At 36.6% G+C, this 21,887-nt stretch overlaps 4 protein-coding genes across 6 annotated transcripts; 2 read left to right on the forward strand and 2 right to left on the reverse strand.

Moving 5' to 3' along the window:
* Positions 1 to 1,752: 1,752 nt before the first annotated feature.
* Positions 1,753 to 2,786, reverse strand: LOC103336584 (citrate-binding protein-like). Its single transcript, XM_008239641.3, has 2 exons — positions 2,468 to 2,786; positions 1,753 to 2,323 (listed from the first exon to the last, which is right to left on the reverse strand). Exons 1-2 carry the CDS (start codon positions 2,768 to 2,770, stop codon positions 1,940 to 1,942), a joined length of 687 nt encoding a protein of 228 aa, XP_008237863.2. The 5' UTR covers positions 2,771 to 2,786; the 3' UTR covers positions 1,753 to 1,939.
* Positions 2,787 to 6,454: 3,668 nt separating this feature from the next.
* On the forward strand, positions 6,455 to 7,347 carry LOC103336574 (citrate-binding protein-like). Its single transcript, XM_008239629.2, has 2 exons — positions 6,455 to 6,767; positions 6,857 to 7,347. Exons 1-2 carry the CDS (start codon positions 6,483 to 6,485, stop codon positions 7,238 to 7,240), a joined length of 669 nt encoding a protein of 222 aa, XP_008237851.2. The 5' UTR covers positions 6,455 to 6,482; the 3' UTR covers positions 7,241 to 7,347.
* Positions 7,348 to 8,160: 813 nt separating this feature from the next.
* UGT80B1 (UDP-Glycosyltransferase superfamily protein) lies at positions 8,161 to 19,429 on the reverse strand. 2 transcript variants are annotated; one of them, XM_008239631.3, is made up of 15 exons: positions 18,527 to 19,429; positions 18,320 to 18,436; positions 17,394 to 17,542; positions 16,702 to 16,944; positions 16,079 to 16,190; positions 15,466 to 15,636; positions 14,756 to 14,819; positions 13,398 to 13,455; positions 13,111 to 13,288; positions 12,780 to 12,910; positions 12,059 to 12,161; positions 11,215 to 11,291; positions 10,816 to 10,863; positions 9,855 to 10,004; positions 8,161 to 8,633 (listed from the first exon to the last, which is right to left on the reverse strand). In XM_008239631.3, exons 1-15 carry the CDS (start codon positions 18,594 to 18,596, stop codon positions 8,433 to 8,435), a joined length of 1,872 nt encoding a protein of 623 aa, XP_008237853.2. In that variant the 5' UTR covers positions 18,597 to 19,429; the 3' UTR covers positions 8,161 to 8,432. The 2 variants fall into 2 exon arrangements, with proteins under 2 accessions (XP_008237853.2, XP_008237852.2); XM_008239630.3 differs by having other exon boundaries at positions 18,320 to 18,735.
* A 377-nt stretch (positions 19,430 to 19,806) lies between these two features.
* Positions 19,807 to 21,759, forward strand: LOC103336576 (uncharacterized). 2 transcript variants are annotated; one of them, XM_008239633.3, is made up of 2 exons: positions 19,807 to 20,087; positions 20,601 to 21,759. In XM_008239633.3, exon 2 carries the CDS (start codon positions 20,604 to 20,606, stop codon positions 21,684 to 21,686), a length of 1,083 nt encoding a protein of 360 aa, XP_008237855.2. In that variant the 5' UTR covers positions 19,807 to 20,087; positions 20,601 to 20,603; the 3' UTR covers positions 21,687 to 21,759. The 2 variants fall into 2 exon arrangements, with proteins under 2 accessions (XP_008237855.2, XP_008237854.2); XM_008239632.3 differs by lacking the exon at positions 19,807 to 20,087 and adding an exon at positions 20,312 to 20,475.
* Positions 21,760 to 21,887: the final 128 nt, after the last annotated feature.

The following is a 21,887-nucleotide window of genomic DNA, read 5'->3' on the forward strand; positions in this document are numbered from 1 at the left end:
TCACGATCTTTAATCAAAGAGATCCAGTGGTCAAAATTGTGCCACATGATCATTCTAAAATCATCACGTAAACCTCTGAGGAAAACAAAAACGAGAAAATAAATGTGTGTTTTAAAAACTTGTCTGCTGCTTTATTGGAAAATAATTTCAAAAAATAAGTAGAGCCAAAACGCGGTTTGACCCTATAATGTTTTTGTTACAAATTAATGAAGTAGCCATAGTTGATTTTTTGGTTCATCATTTCCACATTTTTTTGCTCAAAATTTGACACCATTTATAAAACTAATTAATCAAATCCTTCATTTGGAATGTTTGTGGGATTTAATCATCATGGAGAGATTGCTATTTTTGAGGCGGCACCATGGAGCAATGAGACTGCTAGTTCATTTATATATAGTGGGTTTTTAGGTTTAGTGGTCCCTAAACTTTGATTTAAATATAAAATACTGATAGTTGGAAATCAATTTAAGTTTCAATTAAAAATTTTACAAATATTTTATGCACCCATTTTCTCCTCTCATTTTTTTCATCTTCAATTTAAATAGGCTAAAAGTCACTTTTGGTCCCCATAGTTTGGCACTTCAACCACTTTTGACCTTGTAGTTTCAATTCTGTCAAGTTTAACCCTGTAGTTTCGTATTTGTAACAATTCAAGAACAAGTTAGTATTCTGTCAATTTCTTTGACAGTGCAAGAGGCAATTTCGTCAACTCAAAATCCTTGAGCATAAAAGCTCGTCTGAAACTCCCATAATTTCATATTAGGGCTTGAAATTGGCCATTTGGGTTTAGGGTTCTTCAAAAATTGAGATTAGCAGTTGAATTTTGAGCCCTAATATAAAATGGGGAGAATTTTAGACAAGCTTTTATGCTTAAGGGGTTTTGGGTTGAAAAAAATTGACCATTGCATCGTTTAAGAAATTGACAAGAATATTAACATGTCTTTGAATTGCTACAAATACGAAACTACAATAGCAAAATTGACGGAATTGAAACTACAAGGTCAAAAGTGGTTGAAGTGCCAGACTACAGGGACCAAAAGTGACTTTTGGCCATTTAAATATATTAGGTAAAAAAAGGGGGAGAAATCAACAGGTGATGAAGTAGTGATTGAAGAAAGAAAGCAACAGAGTTGCATAATTTTTACGAATTGAGAAACATGAATGGAGAAGAGGGATGGATGCTGGAGAGAGAAGAGGAAGAAAATGGGTGCATAAATTAAAAATAATACAAAAATACCATTTTCACCCTGCATTTAACAGAAAAAATAACAAAATTGACGGTAAGACCATTTCTCTTAGCAAAAGTGAAGTTGAAGGACCACGGGAATGATTTTGGAAATTGAGGGACCAAAATGCGAATCGGGTCAAAGTTCATGGACCATTAGACCTAAAAACCCTATATATAGTTGTTTGAAACATTTTGGAGGTCATAAAAACCTTATTTATTGAAAAAGATCCCGCAGTGGCTTGTGCACATGTGCCTAATATGTAGACTTTACCCTATAAAGTTATGCTCTCCAGATTGTTTCACTCATTTGAAGTACATCCACTGACAGATCCTTACTTGGGCCTGTAGTAGAGGATACCACATGTAGCTCTATGTCTGGAGATGGCCTTAGTGCCTCAAACTACACACCGAATCAATACAGTACCTGAGTTTCTACTGGTTTCAATTTATACCTTAAACTAGACTACAGATAACCGAACCAAACCAAACAAGTCTAGTGATCAATCGGTTTGGCTAAGCCTAGATTAACCATAAGAAACGGACCAACTTCTTGCTCATTGATAATACAAAAAGAACATACATACACAAGTTAAAATGTACTAAGATTAGGTTTCATGATCACAAGCTTTATTGGTTTACTTATTTTTCTGTCATGTATATGTAACTTGAAATGAAACGGTGAAAATCGAAATTACAATGATAACAAAACTATCATTTTTTGAAAAGTTTGATTCCCTTCCATCTTGATTCCATGTAGTTACTTGAACCAGATAAGGCACCATAAACTCCATATTTGAAGTAAAAAGTAGCTCGACCGTGATCGTTGACGACTAACTTCTGGTCACCGTCGATAAAAATTGTCACTTTCCCTGCACCAACATTGTGAATCACATTCAGTCTAACCCATCTACTGTAGATATTAGCAGCTACCACATTTTTCCAATAGTACTTCAAATCCCCATTAATGACCCTTAGTTGCAGAGTTGTAGCTTCATTGGCTGCACCAAAGACCTGCATTATTATAGCCCCCGAGGTGCCTTGTGGCACAAAAAAGTTGCCTTCAAATTGCCAAACTCCAGAAGTGTAGTCATGTCCCTATAAAACAAAATCCATGCAGGAAAATAAAAAAAATATCAACTTGCTAGGAATTGTGTAACAAATAAACTATATTATTTTAATTTGAGATAAAAGTTAGAACCCTAACGCTAGAGAAATTAAACCAACAATATAAAATCTTACAGTGATTCTTATTTCTGTGCGTGGTCTGGTTGGACTGCCTTCTTTAAAGGGCTTGTCATTGGTGTAGATCCAGAACTTTTCAACTCCATCCACCTTACTGTAACGATCCTCAGGAGCTTTGTCATATGGTTTCTGTAACATGCGGTTTTCGTCCGTGAATTGCACACGGGTGAAGCCATCAGTGGGATCCGCAGCACATGAATGCTGCTGGGCTGCCAAAGAGCTCAAGAGCAGCAAAAACACCACCTTCTTTAAGCAAGAGGCCATTTTCATTCTGTAGGATGTATATGCATATCTGCGCATGAAGCTCAATATATTCATAGTGTAGATATGAGATGCGGTCAACAGCAGCATGGTCCATTAATGGGCATGACTTTTATCTATTCAAACTTTTAGGAGTCATTGCCTAACTTAGATTGCCTTTAGACTACGTTATTGCTGCAATTATTAGAAGAAAACTGTGGGTATTGAATTGAAACGGCGGGTCCATCTTTAGTCATTCACATTAGATTAGACCAAGTTACTTGATATATATTGAAGCAATTGAATTAGGTATTGCACATGCTCTGCCATCACATTAGATTAGACCAAGTTAACTTGATATATATTGAAGCAATTGAATTAGGTATTGCACATGTCTGCCATCTAATAATATAATGCTTTGTATCGTTCTAATTCAATCTATACTAAAAGATCCACTAGTGTAGCGGTTTGGAGCAATTACTCTCTCAAATAAAGGTGCTGAATTCGAAACTTAGTATCCGTATAATGTGTGTGTGAGAGTTTAATTTGCTATTATCCCCTAGATGAGGGTAACATTCACTTCTCATTTGGAACCAAAATATGGTAACATTCCAATTTCTTTGCCAATTTGTCAAGTTGCCAATTTCATTATGTACAAGCCCTGTCATTTACGGCGTCAATGAATCTTACTTGTCAAAATATGGTAACATTCCAATTTCTTTGCCAATTTGTCAAGTTGCCAATTTCATTATGTACAAGCCCTGTCATTTACGGCGTCAATGAATCTTACTTGTCCATGAGCGCCTTTGATCGGCTCAGTTGTAAGTTAAAAGTTAGGGAGTAGCTCTCTTATCTTTATATTAACCTCGCGCGCGCGTGCCAATTTGATTTTTTTTTTCAATGAACTTTATAATCTGCCTTTTGAAATAATAAAATACAAATTTATAAATAAACTCAATCCTAGACATGTATTTATAAAAAAAAAACCCAAGTACTATTTAAACATAGAAACACAGCCAAAATCAACCCCAAAGTCAACACCAAAGTCAACTTTTTGGGTGTGTTTATAAATGGGTTTTGAGTGTGTGTAATGATGGGTTTTGGGTGTGTTTATATGTTTAAATAGTGCTTGGATTTTTTTATAATTTCAACCCTCATTTTGGGTGTTTTAGTGAAACTCCCATAATAAAAAGGTCTGAAGACTCTCTGCCTTTATATAAATAGAGTTGAAACTTTTTTGAATTAAAAAATATTAGTTAATGTAAATGTTTTTAAAAAGAACTGGGAGGATAATATTATAAATAACAATATTCACATTAAAAAGATTTAAAATAAAAAATAAAATGAGAACATGAGTGTTATTTTCATGGGATAAGAAGACCAATTTCTCTTTATTAATACGAAAATGCCCTCCGTTAGACGTCGTCGTTGTGGAGTGGACACATATCTTTGCCTTGGTAAAAATATATCAGAGTTGCAAGCATATATCCTACAAAATGACCACTTTTTATAATTGCAGGAAGGTTGTGTGTTTGCTGCTGTTGAGATTTTTGGAAGCCCTGTGCGCTTCTGATCCTACTGATGGCTTCACGCGTGTGTCATCATTGGCTGCACAAAACCTCAAGTTACAGATACCATATGACAAGTCTCCGGCGGATCGTTACAGCAAAGTCGATGGAGTTGAGAGGTTTTGGGTCTACACCAATGACAAGCCCTTTAAACAAGGCAGTCCAACCAGGCCACTCACAGAGATAAAAATTTCTGTATGTATTGATCTCTTTCCCCTCCTCTCTATCTCTAGGCTGATTTTATTGAAATTAGAATAATATTTTTCAGATTATGCCCCAAATTAATATTTCATTAAGTGAATTTTGAACCAAAGTTGTGTTTGGGCCTACGGCTTTCATGTCCTTCGTATTGTTGCGAGGAAAACATGTGAACCTATTCCAGTCACGTGACATTGCTGAATGACATAAAAAATTATGTTAAAAGACGTGTCATGTATCTAACAAGTAAAAACTTATCATCACACACTTAATCGTAAGACATCTTTTAACTGATGCATTTTTTAGTTGAACACTAGCAAGAGCTCCTAAAGTAGGAGTTTAGTACTACTTGTAGAAAGTCTGTCCTATTTGGTGGAAATAGTCCACCTCATCCTAAAAATCAGTACTTTACCCTAAGAGCTCCTAAAATGAAGAAAAATAATATGTATAACCCATCCTCATGAAAATTCCTGACTCCGTCTAGTGTGCTCAGACCTCAAATTTTATCTCAAAACAAATGTGTATTGTATTTGATCGGCACAATTCCTAACAAGTCGATCGATCTTTTTCAAGCACCAATTTTTATTTTTATTTTTTCTTACTAGGGATATGACTACACATTTGGGGTTTGGCAATTTGAGGGCAATTTCTATGTGCCACAAGGCAGCTCGGGCGTCATAATAATGCAGATCCATGGTGCAGCGACTGAAGCTACAACACTGCAACTGAGGGTCTATAATGGGGATCTCAAGTACTACGGAAACCATGCAAGAATAAAATAATAATAAAAAAACAGGTTAATTAATAAAGCTTGTTTTTTGGGCCAAGAGGTATGTTCCGTCAATCTTTAACTCTAGGAAGCCTAAGAGGCAAGGCGGGTTTGGGCCGAATCACAATTTTGATCCTTGGCCGCCTGAAGAAGAGTTTGGGTTTTACTTCTCATGTCACCTAAGAAAGAATATAATGACAAATCAAAGTTGGCTGATACTGGAAAAACAATGTTATTATAACAACTAATATAATAACGGAAAATGATTATGAAAAAAAAAAAGTCCTTCACGGAAGACAAAATGTTATAATGGTCCAACTCCTCCAAAATTGGACAGATCAATCCAAATAGTGATATAAAATAACTCTTATGTCACTATCGAACAATGACTGAGAGTTGTTCAACGTCACTCTCAAGAAATGACTAAGAGTTTATTTCATGTCCTGTCGGATAGTGTCTAGACCCATTTGTCCAATTTTTTAGGGATTGGACCATTTTGTCTTTGTACCCTTCTATTTGTCCTTTTATGGTAAAGCCCTATATAATAAGATTGTTTTGTTTTATTGGCTGGAAAAATATGCTTGGTGAATTGAACGAAGAAAAGGAAAATGAAACAAGGAGCTATGGCAGACTGCTGTGTTGGCATGACCAACTACTCTTTTGAGTATTTGAGGAGGGAGGAAGTGGGGAATGCTATTTCTGGATTGAAGGATCCGACAAGGCAATATTCATGCGATAAGTTGACGCATATGACAAATAAATAATTATATAAGCACAAACAGCATTATTTAAACTTTGGCTTAATTATTTTGGATTAGCGGAAGCAAACCCACGTCAAGATTAACAATATCTAATTCACTTCCCTGTTTAATCATGTTACTAATGATATAATATTTGATGGGGGCAAGTTTAACACAAAAAAAGGGATGTTTTCAAGTGGTTAAGAGCATTTACTCCAACACTCGAGGTCCTATGTTCGATTTCCCCTTTCTTCAATATTGCTTCTATCCGGGAAAAAAAAAAAAAACTAGATGCCTCATGTAATTACCACTCAGTTTGATTGACCACAAAAAGAAAGATATGCATAGAATTTCAACTGGTGGAGTTTGTCATAATCAATAGCACCAAAAGAACAGAAACAAAAGCATGAAAGCAATTATCAAGTTGTTCCTATAAATAGGCTTACCATATTCTAGGTTGGTATCCATCTTCCACAGCCTCAATTTCCATTACTTCCATGTTGCCTTTAAATTGCATTAAAATGAATTCCTTCTTCGGCAAGCTCCTGTGCTTGATCCTATTGATCTTGAAGTACCGCTATATTTGTGCTGCTGATCCTACTGATGGATTCACCCTTGTGCCACTAACAGAAGAGAACTTCAAGTTACAGAAACCCTACAACGAACCCCTCAATGATCGTTACAGTGACAAGGATGGAGTTCGAAGTTTCTGGATCTACAACCATGACAAGCCATTCAAAACCGATAGCACAACTAGGCCCCGTTCGGAAGCGCGCATAACGGTACTCTCTCTCTCTCTCTCTCTACTTCCCCGCCCCCCAAACTCCTTCCTATGGCAATAACAAGTTGTCTCACTCGGGTTTTCTTGCAGGGTCATGACTATTCTTCTGGGATTTGGCAATTCGAAGGCTATGCATTTGTGCCGAGTGGTACTTCTGGGGTTACAATAGTGCAGATCCATGGTGCAGCTGAGGGAGCTACATCTCTACAACTAAGGATGTATGATGGAGATATCAAATACTACAAATACAACGTAGTAGCTACCAATCTCTATGATAAGTGGTTCAGAGTAAACATAATCCACAACGTTGACAAAGGGAAGATAATAGTTTTCATCGATGGTGTGAAAAAGTTTGTGGTGAAAGATCAGGGACCAGGGGACCTGTATTTCAAATGTGGAGTATATGCTGCACCAGAAAACTCGAGCAACTACATGGAATCACGGTGGAAAGAGATCAAACTTTACAAAAAATGATGGGATTTGTGGAATATTTCTATTTACTATAGCTAAAGTATGCTGTTACAGTGTCTATCTATCTATCAGTCTATTTATTGAAGTACAAAGCAATGGTTTGACTAGAACTATTATAACTCTTTCTCCCTCTTCTATTTCGCTTAAAGTAGATTTTATGAGTGCAAATCATACAGGGTTTAGTAGCACCTTTATAATGTATAAACTAAAATTGCCTGTGATCTCAGCCTCCAGCTACCAAGTAAACAACTCGTACAATCAATAAATTTCTTATTCAACCTGTGCTAAAAAGATGAACAAACTGCAAAAATGTTCTGGAAATCTAAATTTCTAAATGAACTATGTGAAGGTGCGATAGAATTGTTGACTCATATAAGCAGTTTCTAGAATGTCACATGATTACCGTTCTCCAAGTGATTCAAACAAACTCAATATGTAATGAACTATCTGACATGTTACCGGATATCTACAAGCAAACATCACTTTGTACATGCCTTCGAACACATTTGTCAATATGTTACAGGTAATTCTTCAAACCCACAAGTATGTTTTGTTCTTTCTTTTTCCTTTGGGGAAAGTATGGAAAGCTCAAGAAGTAGAATCAGGAAATTTTCAAGAAATGTACGTGACAAGTACAAACATAGTTCTGGGTGATAATTAGACAAACTAAATGTTACCCGGGAATATGTAAAAATCAGTGTCCACGAATAACAAAACAAGCCATGATGCCCAAACTCAATTGACCCTGTCCACTGTCCTATGATTGTGTGCTTGCAAAACATGGTTGGAGAAGATTGGGATACAGCATCAAAATAACAAAGCAAATATTCAAGCAGGTTTTTGTGCAAGACCCGGTATTTATATTTCATAGGTCAATCAGCACCAACACAGCACTAAATAATGAAAGACTGGGAACCAAAAAATTGATTTAAATAATTGAGCTCGATTGAGCACAGTTATATTCTTATTTTGTCAGTTTAACTAACTGAAAATGAAGTTTGGTGCAATCTAATTCTGTTACACAAGCTGTGAGAAACCTACATTAGCTTGTAAACAATATTATCAATCAAACCCACACAGGGAAGCCATGAATGAAATGAATGAAACGCCAAATTAAAATGATATGACTATAAAAAAATTATAAAAAATGAAGAAGAAACATATCTGTACAACAGTACAAGACACAGCAAGAATCCTACGAACCACATGGCAGGCAGCACCACTTCTCAAGTTGAAGAAAGAACCACACCAAAGGGTTTGGAAGTTCATCTTCCTCTGAAGATGAAGTTGGCAATGGTAGCACAGGAGGTAACTGCCGATGAAACGCATCAACTGCAGCAGCTACACCGTCTTCATTCTCTATCAACTTTGCTATTTCTAGTACCCGAGATTTAACCTAAGATGTAAAGCCCTGGTTAGAACAAATGCATGGTGTTGCTATGTTGCTGCAATATTTTCATAGCAACCACATGACCTCTTATCCACTAATGCTACTACTGCTCAAAGCATAGCCACATAATTTCACATATTCTTTGACTTCAAGACACTACATTTAAATTGCCAGATGCAAGACCAACTATAAAATAACAATAGAATGCTTTCTTCCTTTTTCATATTATGGGAGTTTACAGCCTTAGGATATTCTTCCTTAATTTACAATACAATGAAACATACGTGCACATCTCTGGAATCTCTAAATGTCATTTTAATTTGGTAATATTCTCCAGTTGTTTATGTAAGTGACTGTTCAAGCAGGTAGACAATGCATCGTGTGTGATCTGGACTGAAAATACTCAAGTTTAAAGAAATCTTTTGTCATGCTCACATAATGTAGTTCAATATGAAACTTAAACAAGTGACATGTTTTGGGATTATGGAAACAAAAAAACAAAAAAAAATTATGAAAGGACTCTGTTTTTGTGTTTTTAAAAGCGATCATCTTCACCCAAATAATACACATATTACATGGGAGCTATGTATTTTTAGTTAAGAAACTATAATTCAGGTCAAAACGAGCAAAACATTGTGAAAACATCTTTGATATGCATTGTTTGGCCCATTGCTTAAGCTCTAGTGTTTTATTTGTAGTCTAATATAGTGTCAGAAAAGCTCTTGTTGCAGGAGGCCTCGTGTTCAAACCCCCCAATTCTCATCTCCAGTAATTTGTTGATTGCAAAGTGCAAGGTGAGGCTGCACCTATATAATAAGCCTCTCCGCGTGCAAGATGGGGCAATGCATGAAGGAATGTGTGAGCTCGATACACATTGTTAACTCATTCTTTAACAGTTTAATCTGTTGGGGGTCCAGTGGTTGTAACACCCAAAAAACACATACACACACACACACACTCTCATGCATGTGTAATCTCTTCATGAATAAAATCTATAGCTAGGTTGTATTTGATTCAATAAGAATTAAGAAATATTAGGTATGAAAAGCAATCTTAAGTTGTCACAACTTTGAAAAATAACTAGAATAATGAATGCCATAAGAGTTAAAATAGTATAATTATTTCCATATTGTACTGCACCCGTCAATTTCTTCATTCAGATGATAAATAATTTTCAAGCTAACATGTTTTCTAGATAAAATAGGCAGAAATAGAAATTAGAAATACCTCTGGCTCCAGCATGAATCTGATAGCATTTGAAAGGCTCTCGACACTGAGCTGAGAAATAGGTATTGGTGCAGGCCCCAAGCCTTTCTCATATATCCTCTCACCCCAGAAGAACTGATCTCCAAAGAATGGCACTATGGTTGTTGGACACTGTACATTGTAAAATAGTGCTGTTAGATCATCTCCAACAAGTTTCAACTCCCTTCGAATAATAAACAAATAAATAAATATATCTAACAGGTAAAAATAGCTTTAATTGTCACAGATCGTTGAGACTATTATCCAACCCAAGACCACACAGCAATGGATGGAGACGCCTAAGATCTTCTAGACTACTATGCAAGGCTTCCATTTACCCTTGTTGGATGATAGTCTTAACAAGCCCCTCATGTGTGTGTCGCATTCAAGCAAAAAATGTGGACAACTTAAATGGGTGAGGTAGGAGCACGTAGGTGGAAGCACATGTGGCCATTAGGCCCAACACATGGATGACTTGCACTAATACCATGAAGATTTTGTGAGTTTTCTTAATATATTCTTCTTAAGTGGAGGATCCGTTAAATCTTACAAAGACTAAACTAGTAAATATACAATAATAAAGCATAGATTAAAGAATAGAGTTGACTTGAGAGAGCTATACACAGTAACTCATAAAAACAAATAACGGAAATTAAGAAAGTTGTGTAACATATTATGTGACTAAAGTTATCTTGTATCACATAATATGTTGACTCATTCAAAGTACTCTTCAAAACATTGATCACAGAATACTTTCTTTTCTTTTTCAGCTTGGCAAGATTTGAATCAGGAAACGACCCCAACTCCACTCCACCCTTACCACCTCAGCCACAGGCCAGGTGGGTTGATGCCAAAAAGTCTCAGAAACATGTAAAGATAATGCATCCATTATCCCAGAAAGTATGGATATCGGAACAACCACACCGACTGAAAAGAATCTTACCCCAGCTCTTAATCCTGTAGCTGTGGTTCCAGCACCACCGTGATGAACCTGCATATTAGTGGTAGTACAGCTTCAAGTTAGCTGACCATCCCCAAACTCTAAACAATAGATATTTAACAAAAGCAGTAATAATCAATCTCTACAATTTTTTCTCAATTGATTTACCCACAGTTTGTTACTGTATGGCACTTGGAAAATTTCCAGTTTCTCTAAAGATTACAGGAGTAATAATTAGTTAAAAAAGAACAAAAAGTGAAACCTACTACTAATCTGTAGACTAAAAACTAACATTTTCTTAAAGAAAAAAAATTAAAAAAAGCTTTTTTTTGTCAAAAAATTAAAACAATTCACCTACATCTAAAAGGTCCCTTAAACTTATTTAAAAAAAATGCAACTCACTACTGCTGAACATTGAGGAAACAGCCAATCGTGAGGACAGTCCTCCAATAGGAAAACATTATCAGATGCTTCTGTAACTGCAACATGGAAATCAAATTAGACAAAAGCATATCAGATGCTTTATCATTAATGCAAAACAACTGACTACAACTGATTGTCTTTTTCCTTTTTTTTTTTTTGGGGTAAAAATACCCTTATAACAAACATGTAATTTGATAGGAAATACAAAAAGTAACATGAATAATCAATTGAAATTCGAAACAGATAAAGGAAATACAAACATATGGGAGAGTATGTCCAAGGGCAAGCATATGTGAACAATAGGCATTATATAAACCAATAAATTATGGGAACAATCTTTGACGTAACCATTACAACAAACATAATCGGACAGAAAATACAAAAACTAACATGAATAGTCAAATTGGCATTCAAAACAAACAAAGGAAATATAAAAATGTGTGTGTGTGTGTGTGTGTGTGTGTGTGAGAGTGAGAGAGAGAGAGAGAGAGAGAGAGAGAGCATATGTCTAAGAGAAAGCATACGTGAACAGTAGGGTTTACAGACCTTCTAACTGTAATGCTATCATGACCCCAATCAAATTCCAAATCTTACAAAAGTATCATCCCAAAAGATGTAGCCTTTATTAACTCTACTGTTTCTTACCAAAAGATGCAACAGAAATTAATTAAAAATAATGGCAATATAGTCCAGTTCTATATCAACATGGACACTGATTGGAAAACCAAAGTGCGTAATATGTAAAGAACTATAAAATACTGTGGAATTTCCAAGGAATATCAGATTAAAGCATGAAATTTTATTGGAAAAAGAATACACTTACAATTCCCCAGGTCCCCCCAACCTCTGTCAATTATTCCTCTCTGTCCTGTATCTTTCAATGCCTCCAATATAATCTCCGTAGTTTTCTTGGGGTCCTCAAGTGGCTTAACAAGCAACAGGTGTAGTTTCAGATTTTAGTGCTTTCAAAAGTCATGATGAAAACATGATTTTATAAGCCACGAATGTGAATCATGAAAGAATTAAAAGGTTTACAAAAAAAGCCATCCATCTATACATATCCCACCTCCCTCTTCAAAAGAAAAATATACTTTATTATGTCCATAAATTATCATCCAGATTCCATGTAAGGACAGAAATATCTAGAGGTAGAAAATTCAAGTCTACACTATATGCAAAGGTAGGAACATTATCATTTTTGGAAATTAATTAGTATGGTTGTCAAGCTACTCAAAGAGCCCTTGGAACTTCGTTAACAGAAGATACATACAATATTAGACGAGATAACCGTCCATTTTCTAGGAACAAGGTTAATTCCCACCAGTCCTTCCAAATTTGATATAAGATTTGATTATAACATAGCATGTACCCTTCCTCTCTGTTGGAGCAAAGCATCATGTACAGGAGCTTATATATTTTTAGAGTATAAGAGCCTCTCTTCTAATTGTGATACTTTTGAAGGAAAAATTGACAAGAAACTAACAGAAGAATAAAAAAGGAATACACACTACAACTTGAATCACTTCATACATGAGATCACATACCATGCTTCCGAAGCCAATATATATAGGTTTCGACCCTTTCTGAATCCAACGAACAAACTCATCTTGAGGTTGATGCTTTGACCCAAGGTTTAGGAAACAATAACCAACGACATCCACAAGAGGCCCCCAATCTGCAAGTATTATACATTGTCAAACCTTCCATCAAATATAGCATAAACATTGCATACATTGACACAGGCAGTGACTAAGACAGTGGAGGGTGTCAAATGACAGCTGTTATATTCACATTGAGACGAACTCCATTAAACTTTCAAATATAGCATAAACATAGCACACATTCACACTGGCAGTGACTAACACAATGACTTACCACTTGGCTTTGGCACAACATGAGGGCTCCACATATAGCCTGTTGGCAAATGAGATATTGATCCATGGTATGTGCTGAAGTATGCAATAGGAGCAAGCTTCAACTTCTTTTTTCTGAAATCATTAATATATCCCCTAATGCCCCACCATATCAGCAAATCCACAACAATATATGAAAGCTGGATGTGGCAAAGACAAATGGGAATAAATTTGTCATGAAGTTAGTTCAGTAATTCAAAAAATATGACAAAAAAAAAATAGAAATAGAACACTAAACAAAGAGCATACCCAATAACCAGCACTTTGAGGTACACGTGCCAGTGGGTGAGGAAATTCATAAGTAGGCCTGCCTATAGAAAAGATAGGTAAGATGGCATAACATAGAAAAAAGTTCCAATTGAAATAAACCAGTATTCACATGCTACTGGAAAAAGAATAATAAATAAGAGCATAAAATATTTAAACTCCATTAATTAGAATCTCGAGTAATTTCATACATGTCAACTTAAAACATCAATGTAGTCCATGTGACTGAGAAAGTCTTTTCCAACCTTTTCTGCTTCTGGGTGGTATATATTAAGTAATTATTATATTTGCAACACTTCACTTGACACTTTCTAAAATCTAAACTAAGGAAGAAACTTATGGAGGTAAACCTGGATCTTATATATCAAACACTGGTGAAGATCAAAAGGCTCAAAATGGGAGCATTCTGATCCCATCCATGAAAGTGTTTTAATCCTGGACCTAACAATCTACGATCACCTCTTGTGTTGCCTCTTTTTTTAGCCTCTTACTAGAATGTTACTGAATATACATATAGGAAAACATTCTCTAATTAAACAGTCTACCATATTTTCCGACTGTCAATTTGAACAACTTCTCAAGTGGATTCTTGTTTGAATGAGTGGTCCAGAAGATTGACAGGTTAAACACAACATGTCAGATTGTCTTCCAAAAGAACATTACTTGAGACACATACACATGGATATTATTAATCTACTCATGTATACAAGACATGTGTAAACAAGTGAAACTGGGCCATCTTATTGTTGACTTAGTACAAATATTATTCCAAGCATCGCTCTAGTTTAGAAATATAGATTCTTCAGGAGAAGTAAAAGTTGACATGATACATGCATGCAATATACATATGTGAGCCCTTAAAGTGAGGATGTTTGCATTTTAAGATACATGTGAACATCCTCTCTCGGGTCACCCTGAAATGCAATTCAATGATTAGAAAGGTCTGTTGCTTGGGTCGCTCCTTAAGCATCATCCATGTAAAAACTCACCAAACCGGTAACTGTTTGGCCATCTAAATTTTTCGAACAATCCGTCAGCTTAAATTTTTCGAACAATCCGTCAGCTAAAACCAAAATTACTTTCATTGCAATCAAATGGCTAAACAATTTTCTGTTTGGCTGATCTTTTGCATGGATGATTCCTAGAAGAGAACCTAAGAAATGGGCGGTTCCAATCATTGGAAAGCAGACTGGGGATAGTTTTAATTTTTTTTTAATGCAAACACTCACCTGAAAATGATCCAAGATTTATGTTTCACAATTTGTCAAAGAACATTCAATTTGTAAATGGTGTTTTTTCTGTATCAAAAGAATGCAAGAAAAGAACTGGTCAAAACTCACGTCCATGGCATTGTGAAGAAAATATGAAGGGGTACTCCAAGAGCTTCAGCAACATGAGCATGTCCTGCAAGACAAGAAGTGGTTAAGAATATGTTCATATATTCTTATATAACAGGAGGATAAGGTTAACACTTAGTTCCTCTCTCCTCAGACAACATATTCCACCAAAACTATTTGACTTTAAGGAATTAGCAACCACGGAGACATCTATTTACTCTTAATAGCCGAACTAGAAATAATGTCTCATTCTCCAATAAATAGTTATACTTCCAAGTTGTAACTGGGCCAGGCCCAATATGTTATACAACCATCTGTTACTAAGTCTATATTTCAGTGCATGGCTTCCAACCACTGTGTTATTCTCCAAGATCAATGGGGAAACTATTCTGATTTCAAGCTCGATAGGACCCTGCACCCAATGTAAGGGAGGATCTAGAGTTTCAATTAAACTTGATTAGAATGGCATGGTCCAGTAATAAAAGATGAGGTAAGACGCAAGAAGTCTGAAATGAAGTGTTAACATTTACACAAGTGACACAACATTTAGAGAAACACACAGGACCAAATCATAAGCTAAGAACACAACTTTCTAATTCTATTGTCAATAAAAGTTCATTCTAAAACCCTGGCATAGACAGCAATACATACTGACTTAAAGAAAATATAACTCAATTGAAGTGACATTAAATATTCCACTTGTGAGAACTCACCATAAGCAGGAGGGTTTGCAATAATTGCCTGTGCCTTAAAAGGCACACCAGTTTCTATATCTGGTTCTGTGCAGGCTGGAAGAAGAGATTCAATAATTGCCTTCAGTTGCTTTCTTTGTATAGATATTTCAGCTGGCCCAGATGGAATGAGACCTTTGTTTCTGGCCATATCTAAAATTAAAAGGCACTGAATTTCAGTTATTCAATAAAGAACTTGAGGGGAGGATGTGATAACATTAAATATATTTAGACGTGTTAAAGATTGTCCTTCAATTTAAAGTCCAAGCAATGAAAAATCTTCAACTTTGGCTAAAAAAATATAAAAGTTAGTAATTCTAAAGCAGTCAACAATCAAATATTTAACTTGAGTTTCACACAAACTCTTACAGATTGACTTTCATAATAAATTAGGGAGAGAGGGAGAGGGAGCATGAGCCAGAAAATTATTAACGCTTCTGTCACACCTCTAAAGAATCACATGGTAGAACTGACCACATATCAGGCAAAATAGACAGGGACACAGGAAGAGAATCTACCAACAATATCGCCACAAAAATAAGATAATTTGCAATATATTATCAAAAATGTATTTTTAACATTAGGGACCTCTTACATCCTGCCAAAACACGAGGATCACCACCCAAAGGATAAAAGTCTACACCAGCCGACTTTACAAAAGCACTGAAGTTAGCATGAGTTGCCAGCCTAACATGATGGCCAAACTCCTGCAAGAAAACATCAAACCATCTAAAATCATTAAACCATGGAGAAAATAAATGTAGACAATAAGGTAGGTACCCTACATTATTTTATAGCAAGGACAACGTTACAATCATTAACCTATCCACATCCTTTTAGCCCAAAACTTTGAGACGCAATATATCACAACAGTGGTACAAAACTAAGCTTCAGAATGCAGTCATTGGACCAACAAAACAACACCTAACCATAAAGATATAAACAATATCTGCACTTGCTTAAGAACCAGTACATCAAGTAGAATCCGCATAACATCTGTATAATAAAAATTTGTATTACAAGTACAAACTGAATGCCAAGGTTACATGGATCTTAAATGTAATCTGGATTGATGAGATGTTGATTTTGAAGGAATTCTTTCACACTGAAGACATATCATGATATTTATAACTACAAATACCTACGAAAATACTAAGAAATCAGTGGCATCAAAAGTAAGCTATTCAAAACAAAGTCATCCAGTTATGTTAGACATGCCTGAAATCTCTTCGCCATAGCCAGAAAAGGCTGTACATCTCCTCTTGTTCCGACCACAAGTATGGCAATTTTCAACCTTGGAATTGACTTGGTAGTACTGGAAGTCATATTATCAAGATTGACAGGCACATCTTCAATACTCTGGAGCTCTAACAACTCAGAGGCAACAGGTGCACTTTTTTCTAAATCAACTTCTACTGTTCCATCATTTTGTATCTTGACCATCTCAACAATTAATTTTTTCTGCAAACCAAAAACAAAAATAATGATCAACCAAGAGGAGAATGAACCACAAAAATGTGCAAGAGTACATAAAACCATCTACATTTATAATTTTGTTAATGCTGATTTGGAGGATGGTGGATAGCTAGCAGACTCAGTGGTTGGAGCCACTAAATTATTTAGCAGTGATATAACTCAATTTATGTCATTATTCTTATTTAATCATCAGGTCCGGAAACAGTATAAGATACTGTAAGACAGGGACGGTGTCGGACACTCATGCTTTGCAAATAAAATTAGGGAACAACATTCAGCATTAAGTTGCAGTTGCATGAAAGAAACTAGCCCAAACAAGCATGTTTGTAATGAATAATGCACATCTCTTGTACCTTCTGCAGTTAGACAAACAAAAATTTATATGCAAACATGAGTATGCCAATGAACTAGCTCATGCATATGATGGTATCTACCTTTTCACGCTCTGACAGTCTATCCAGCTTGAAGTCATGCCTGGGAAGTCCCTTCTTCTCAGTCATGGATCTAGAGAATTTAATCTCATGATCCTCAATTAGCAAACCTTTGGGAGTGCCAATAGGTGCAGTGATGTAATGGTCCAAGCCTTCATTAACATATGCTTAGGTATCAGTGAGCATATATCCGATAAACACTAAAACAACAGAATAACATACGGTAAAGGTGTTCTAATATGCTGTTAAAGTCCAACAACATCGGGGGTCAGTATGATCATATCATCCTACTAATTGGATTAACGGTTCTGATCATATCATCCTACTAATTGGGTTATTGGTTCAGATCATAATCAGACTATCCAACTAATGGGATCATAATAAGATTCATGTCATCCTCCGATCCAATTACAAGCTTAGTAATAGGTTTGGCCACAACAATAATGGTGGATATAATCATATAAATCCCTCAATTTTACAGGTCTGAGTTGTTTCCACAATTTAGACCACATTAAGTTTTACTTTTTGTTTTTTTTTCGGTTTTGTTCTACCACTTCAATCTGGGCATCTATATTCCATGTTCCAACACTTAGTTACATCTAGAAGGAACTTCACAAAGTAATTTCTGATTACTAAACTATAGATAAACATACAGTAATAACTACAAAGGTATAGCTGCTTTTGTTGGTTTTCGTTTTCCCATTGTATATACAAATAAATTAACAAACTCTGGTTATGTAGAGATAATATCAAGTTTCTCGGCCAAATAATAGTAATTCCATATTGTCTAGAAATTATTAGAAGCATATAGGTCACACTAAAGAGAAAGAAGCTGATCAACTCTCTTCCCGGAAAAAGCTTCATTTTAAGTCCTTCAATGCATAACAAACAAGAAAAGCAACAATAACTCAGACTACGTGGGCACTAACCTCTCTGAGGTGTCTGAGGTGAAGAACCAACATTGATCTCCTTTGACTGAAAAATCTCTAAAACTGAAGTGTGCCTAGAAGAATTTGTCTTCTGATTCCTCTCCTCCCGAAAAGAACCTGCATCCAAATTGTTCATTTGAAGACTAATTATATTATCCATTTCTAGTGACTTATAATAAATTCCACAAGCGTGCTGAAAATCCTTACTCTGTTCTTGGCTGCTAACACTTTCCTCTACCAAATCTTTCAAGGGATGGTCAACCCCATTACTCCCCATTTTGCCTATTGCAAGGCTTGAGCAATCGAAGCCCACGAAACCACAACTCCAACAACCTTAGTTTCAGTTCCTAATATCCAAATTCTTGAATTCACTAAAAAGTGAATCTGAAAGCATGAGGCAATATCAACATCAACCAAAACCACCACCTAATCCCAACTGCAATAACTTACAATTCAGTTCCCAGTACCAAAATGAATCTACTGAAATTGCTGTTGAGGATATTAATAAAGACAAACAACAACAAAAGACACACCAAAACAACAACCCTCAAACCCTTTAAAATCAGTTCCCAATATCCAGAACCTCAAGTACAAAACAGAGAGAAGAGCTGAGAAACCAAGAAAGCCCAACCAACAACCAAGACCCACCAGTCCCTCAATTTCAAAAACCTTAAAAAGCTCCACACAGGGTCTAAATTATTGAAATTTAGCTGTTGCATACGCGGATCATTGACAGCTCTACTTGCTAACTGTAATTTGACCCACCACTACCAGTCAGTCAAAGCACAGAACGTTTGGTGGCCAAAAGTTTTAAAGTTTAAACCGCCTTTAAATCCCAAAAGCAATACCAAATTGAAGAAAAGTGAACTTTCAGCAAAGAATCCAAAAAACAAAAACCAATTTTATGGGTGCTGCTGAATTTTGATGCCCAACAAAATATGGCGCTTCAACTCAACTCAACTCAAGTGCTAAAGAAAAGTCGAAGAACTGCTACAGACAAAGGGAACAAACTTGAAGAAAATTTCCGGGTCTTTGAGTTGAGAGGTGGTTCTGTTGTAGAAGCAGCAAAAGACAGGGGAGGGGGGGGGGGGCAAAGGAAGCTTCTCACTGTCTGGATTTCAATGAACATGGACATACATGAGACAGAGTTGTACGGGACTGAGTCGTGACTCGTGCAAACTCTAGTGCTTCTAATTCATGTCATATCAAATATGTGCTAACTCATCATAACAGCACTTTAATTCAATATGAATTTTCAACTTTGCCCTCCTATGAATTCTTATCGCCTCAAAGGTTTGGGGATTATGTTTTTTCTGATTTATTTTTAATTATTAGAACAGTTAATTATATTTTTATCTATGTGGAAGTGGGTTCACTTGCCACGTCATCCATTCAAGTGGTGTGATGATTTATGTGTATGAAACTACAAAAACACCCCTGCCACGTCAGGAGTACCTGGGAAAGTGGGAAACATGAGACAAAAATTATGGTACCGTCCCTTCTGCAGCGCACTGTGCTTCTTCTTCTTCTTTGCTCTCTCACGCGAGCTCGACAGAGGGGCAATTCTCGGCGTGCAATCGGCTTCGTCCGACCTCCGATTGACGTGATTTTTGTTGCTAAATGTTCTCATCATCCCCTTCTACATCACTCATTGATCATCCGCTCCGATTTGCCACTTTACGCTGCTGATTTTAGCTCCAAAATTTCTTAGAATTCCGGCCACTGTGAGTTTGACTGGCGATTTGGGTTACTTCCGCCCATCTTTCAGGTATGGTCCAACAACCAAAGTTTCTTAGTCGTTAAAGATCTTCATTTTGGTATGAATTATGACTGGTTATTTGAAGTTTTTCGTCGTCCAAAAATTACTCCGGCAAACCACCAGCTGGGAGGCCCGTGGGGTACTGTTGAATTTATGTGTTTGGCTCGGTGTGTAGTCCTCTATGTCCTGAGCATGAGGGTGTGCTCAGACTTGCGATAGTTTGATTGACTTTTGTCTATTGTGACTTTTGTCTTTTATCTATGGTGTGCTCAGGTTTGTTTGCGCTTAAGAAAAAAAAAATCTCCATGGATGGTATGTTTGTGTGAGAACTATAGGTCATCTCCGAGAGAGTCTGGGGCTAACTATGAGGAAGCGGGTTTTGTTAAGTCTAAGTGAGGTATTAAGTTTCAGTGGGAGGAGTCTTTTTTGTTGTTGAACTTGAAATAGTCTTAATTTAATGCTTGTTTATCTTAGAGTGGGTATTCAAATGTTTAATTAACTGCTGACCTTGTTTTCTAATAGGAAATGGACCCAATAAAAGGAAGAGGAAGAGGAAGATGCATAGGCCGCCAAGGCAGAAGTAGAGCCGGAGCTTTACCACAGACAGAGGTTGTTTCAGAGGTTCCGGAAGATTTTGAGCAGGAGCCGGAAGTTTCGCATAGGGCAACACCTGTGCCCACTGTACAGTTGGATGTTCATACGACAAAGTTGTTTGCTGAGTTCTTAAAGGCCAGAGGACATGGAGTTGCTCAACCTGCGTCTAGGGATCCTCCATTGCCTGAACATGTTGCCAATTCTCGATTGTGTGCATTGATCATTGAGCTCAAGGCACTAGGAGCTCAACCTTTCTTTGGGGGGAGTGATTTCATGATGGCGGATTACTGGATTCGTGACCTGAAGAACTGCTTTAGTATAATCGAAATCACAAGTGTGGAAAAGAGGAAGGTAGCCGCTTTTCTCTTACAGGAGGAGGCTCGTGTGTGGTGGGATACTGTGGTCAAATCCAAGGATGAGACCCAGATGGATTGGGAAGAGTTTGAGGCTCTCTTTTATGATAAGTACTTTCCTTATGTTGTGAAAAAGGCGTTACAACGTGAGTTCCTGGAACTTAAACAAGGGTCCCTAACTGTAAGGGAATATGAGTCCAGATTTTCAAAGTTGCTTCGTTTTGCACCGGCGTTTGATGAGGAGTTGACAGCTCGTCGGTTTGAGGAGGGATTGGCTGATCACATTGGCAGATACGTGGTTGCCTCGACAAACAAAACCTTAGTTAAGGCGGTACACTCTGCCATGGCTGTCGAGAATAGTATTGAGCCGTACAGACTGTACCAGGATGAACGAATAGACTATAAGGGCAAAGGGAAGACATCATCTCAGAGTAGCTATGACTCGGGTAAACATGGTGGTATTAGAAAGAAACAGAGAACGACAACTCTGTATGAAGACATCGCAGTTGCATCTGGTCAACAGGGTGGGCTAGGGGAGTGTTACCATTGTGGTGGAGTTGGACATATGGCTAGAGATTGTATTAATCGCAGTGCTCATGTATGTTACACTTGCAGTCAGCCGGGGCATATTGCTAAAAATTGCACTCAGGGGCAGACTTGAGTGTTCACTGGGCGGGAGAGAAATGAGGAAATGGAAGTTATGTTTATGGAAGTTATGTTAACTATTGTTAATAGTTTTGTTGAAGTGTTGTTTGATACTGGAGAATCATGTTCATTCATTTCTTAGTTTAACATAAGAACACTTGACACCTCATCAATTTAACATAAGATCAAATGGGTAAATTCACGGGATATATAAATT

This window comes from Prunus mume, linkage group LG6 (assembly GCF_029339155.1).
Source record: "Prunus mume cultivar Tortuosa linkage group LG6, ASM2933915v1, whole genome shotgun sequence".
Taxonomy (NCBI): domain Eukaryota; kingdom Viridiplantae; phylum Streptophyta; class Magnoliopsida; order Rosales; family Rosaceae; genus Prunus; species Prunus mume.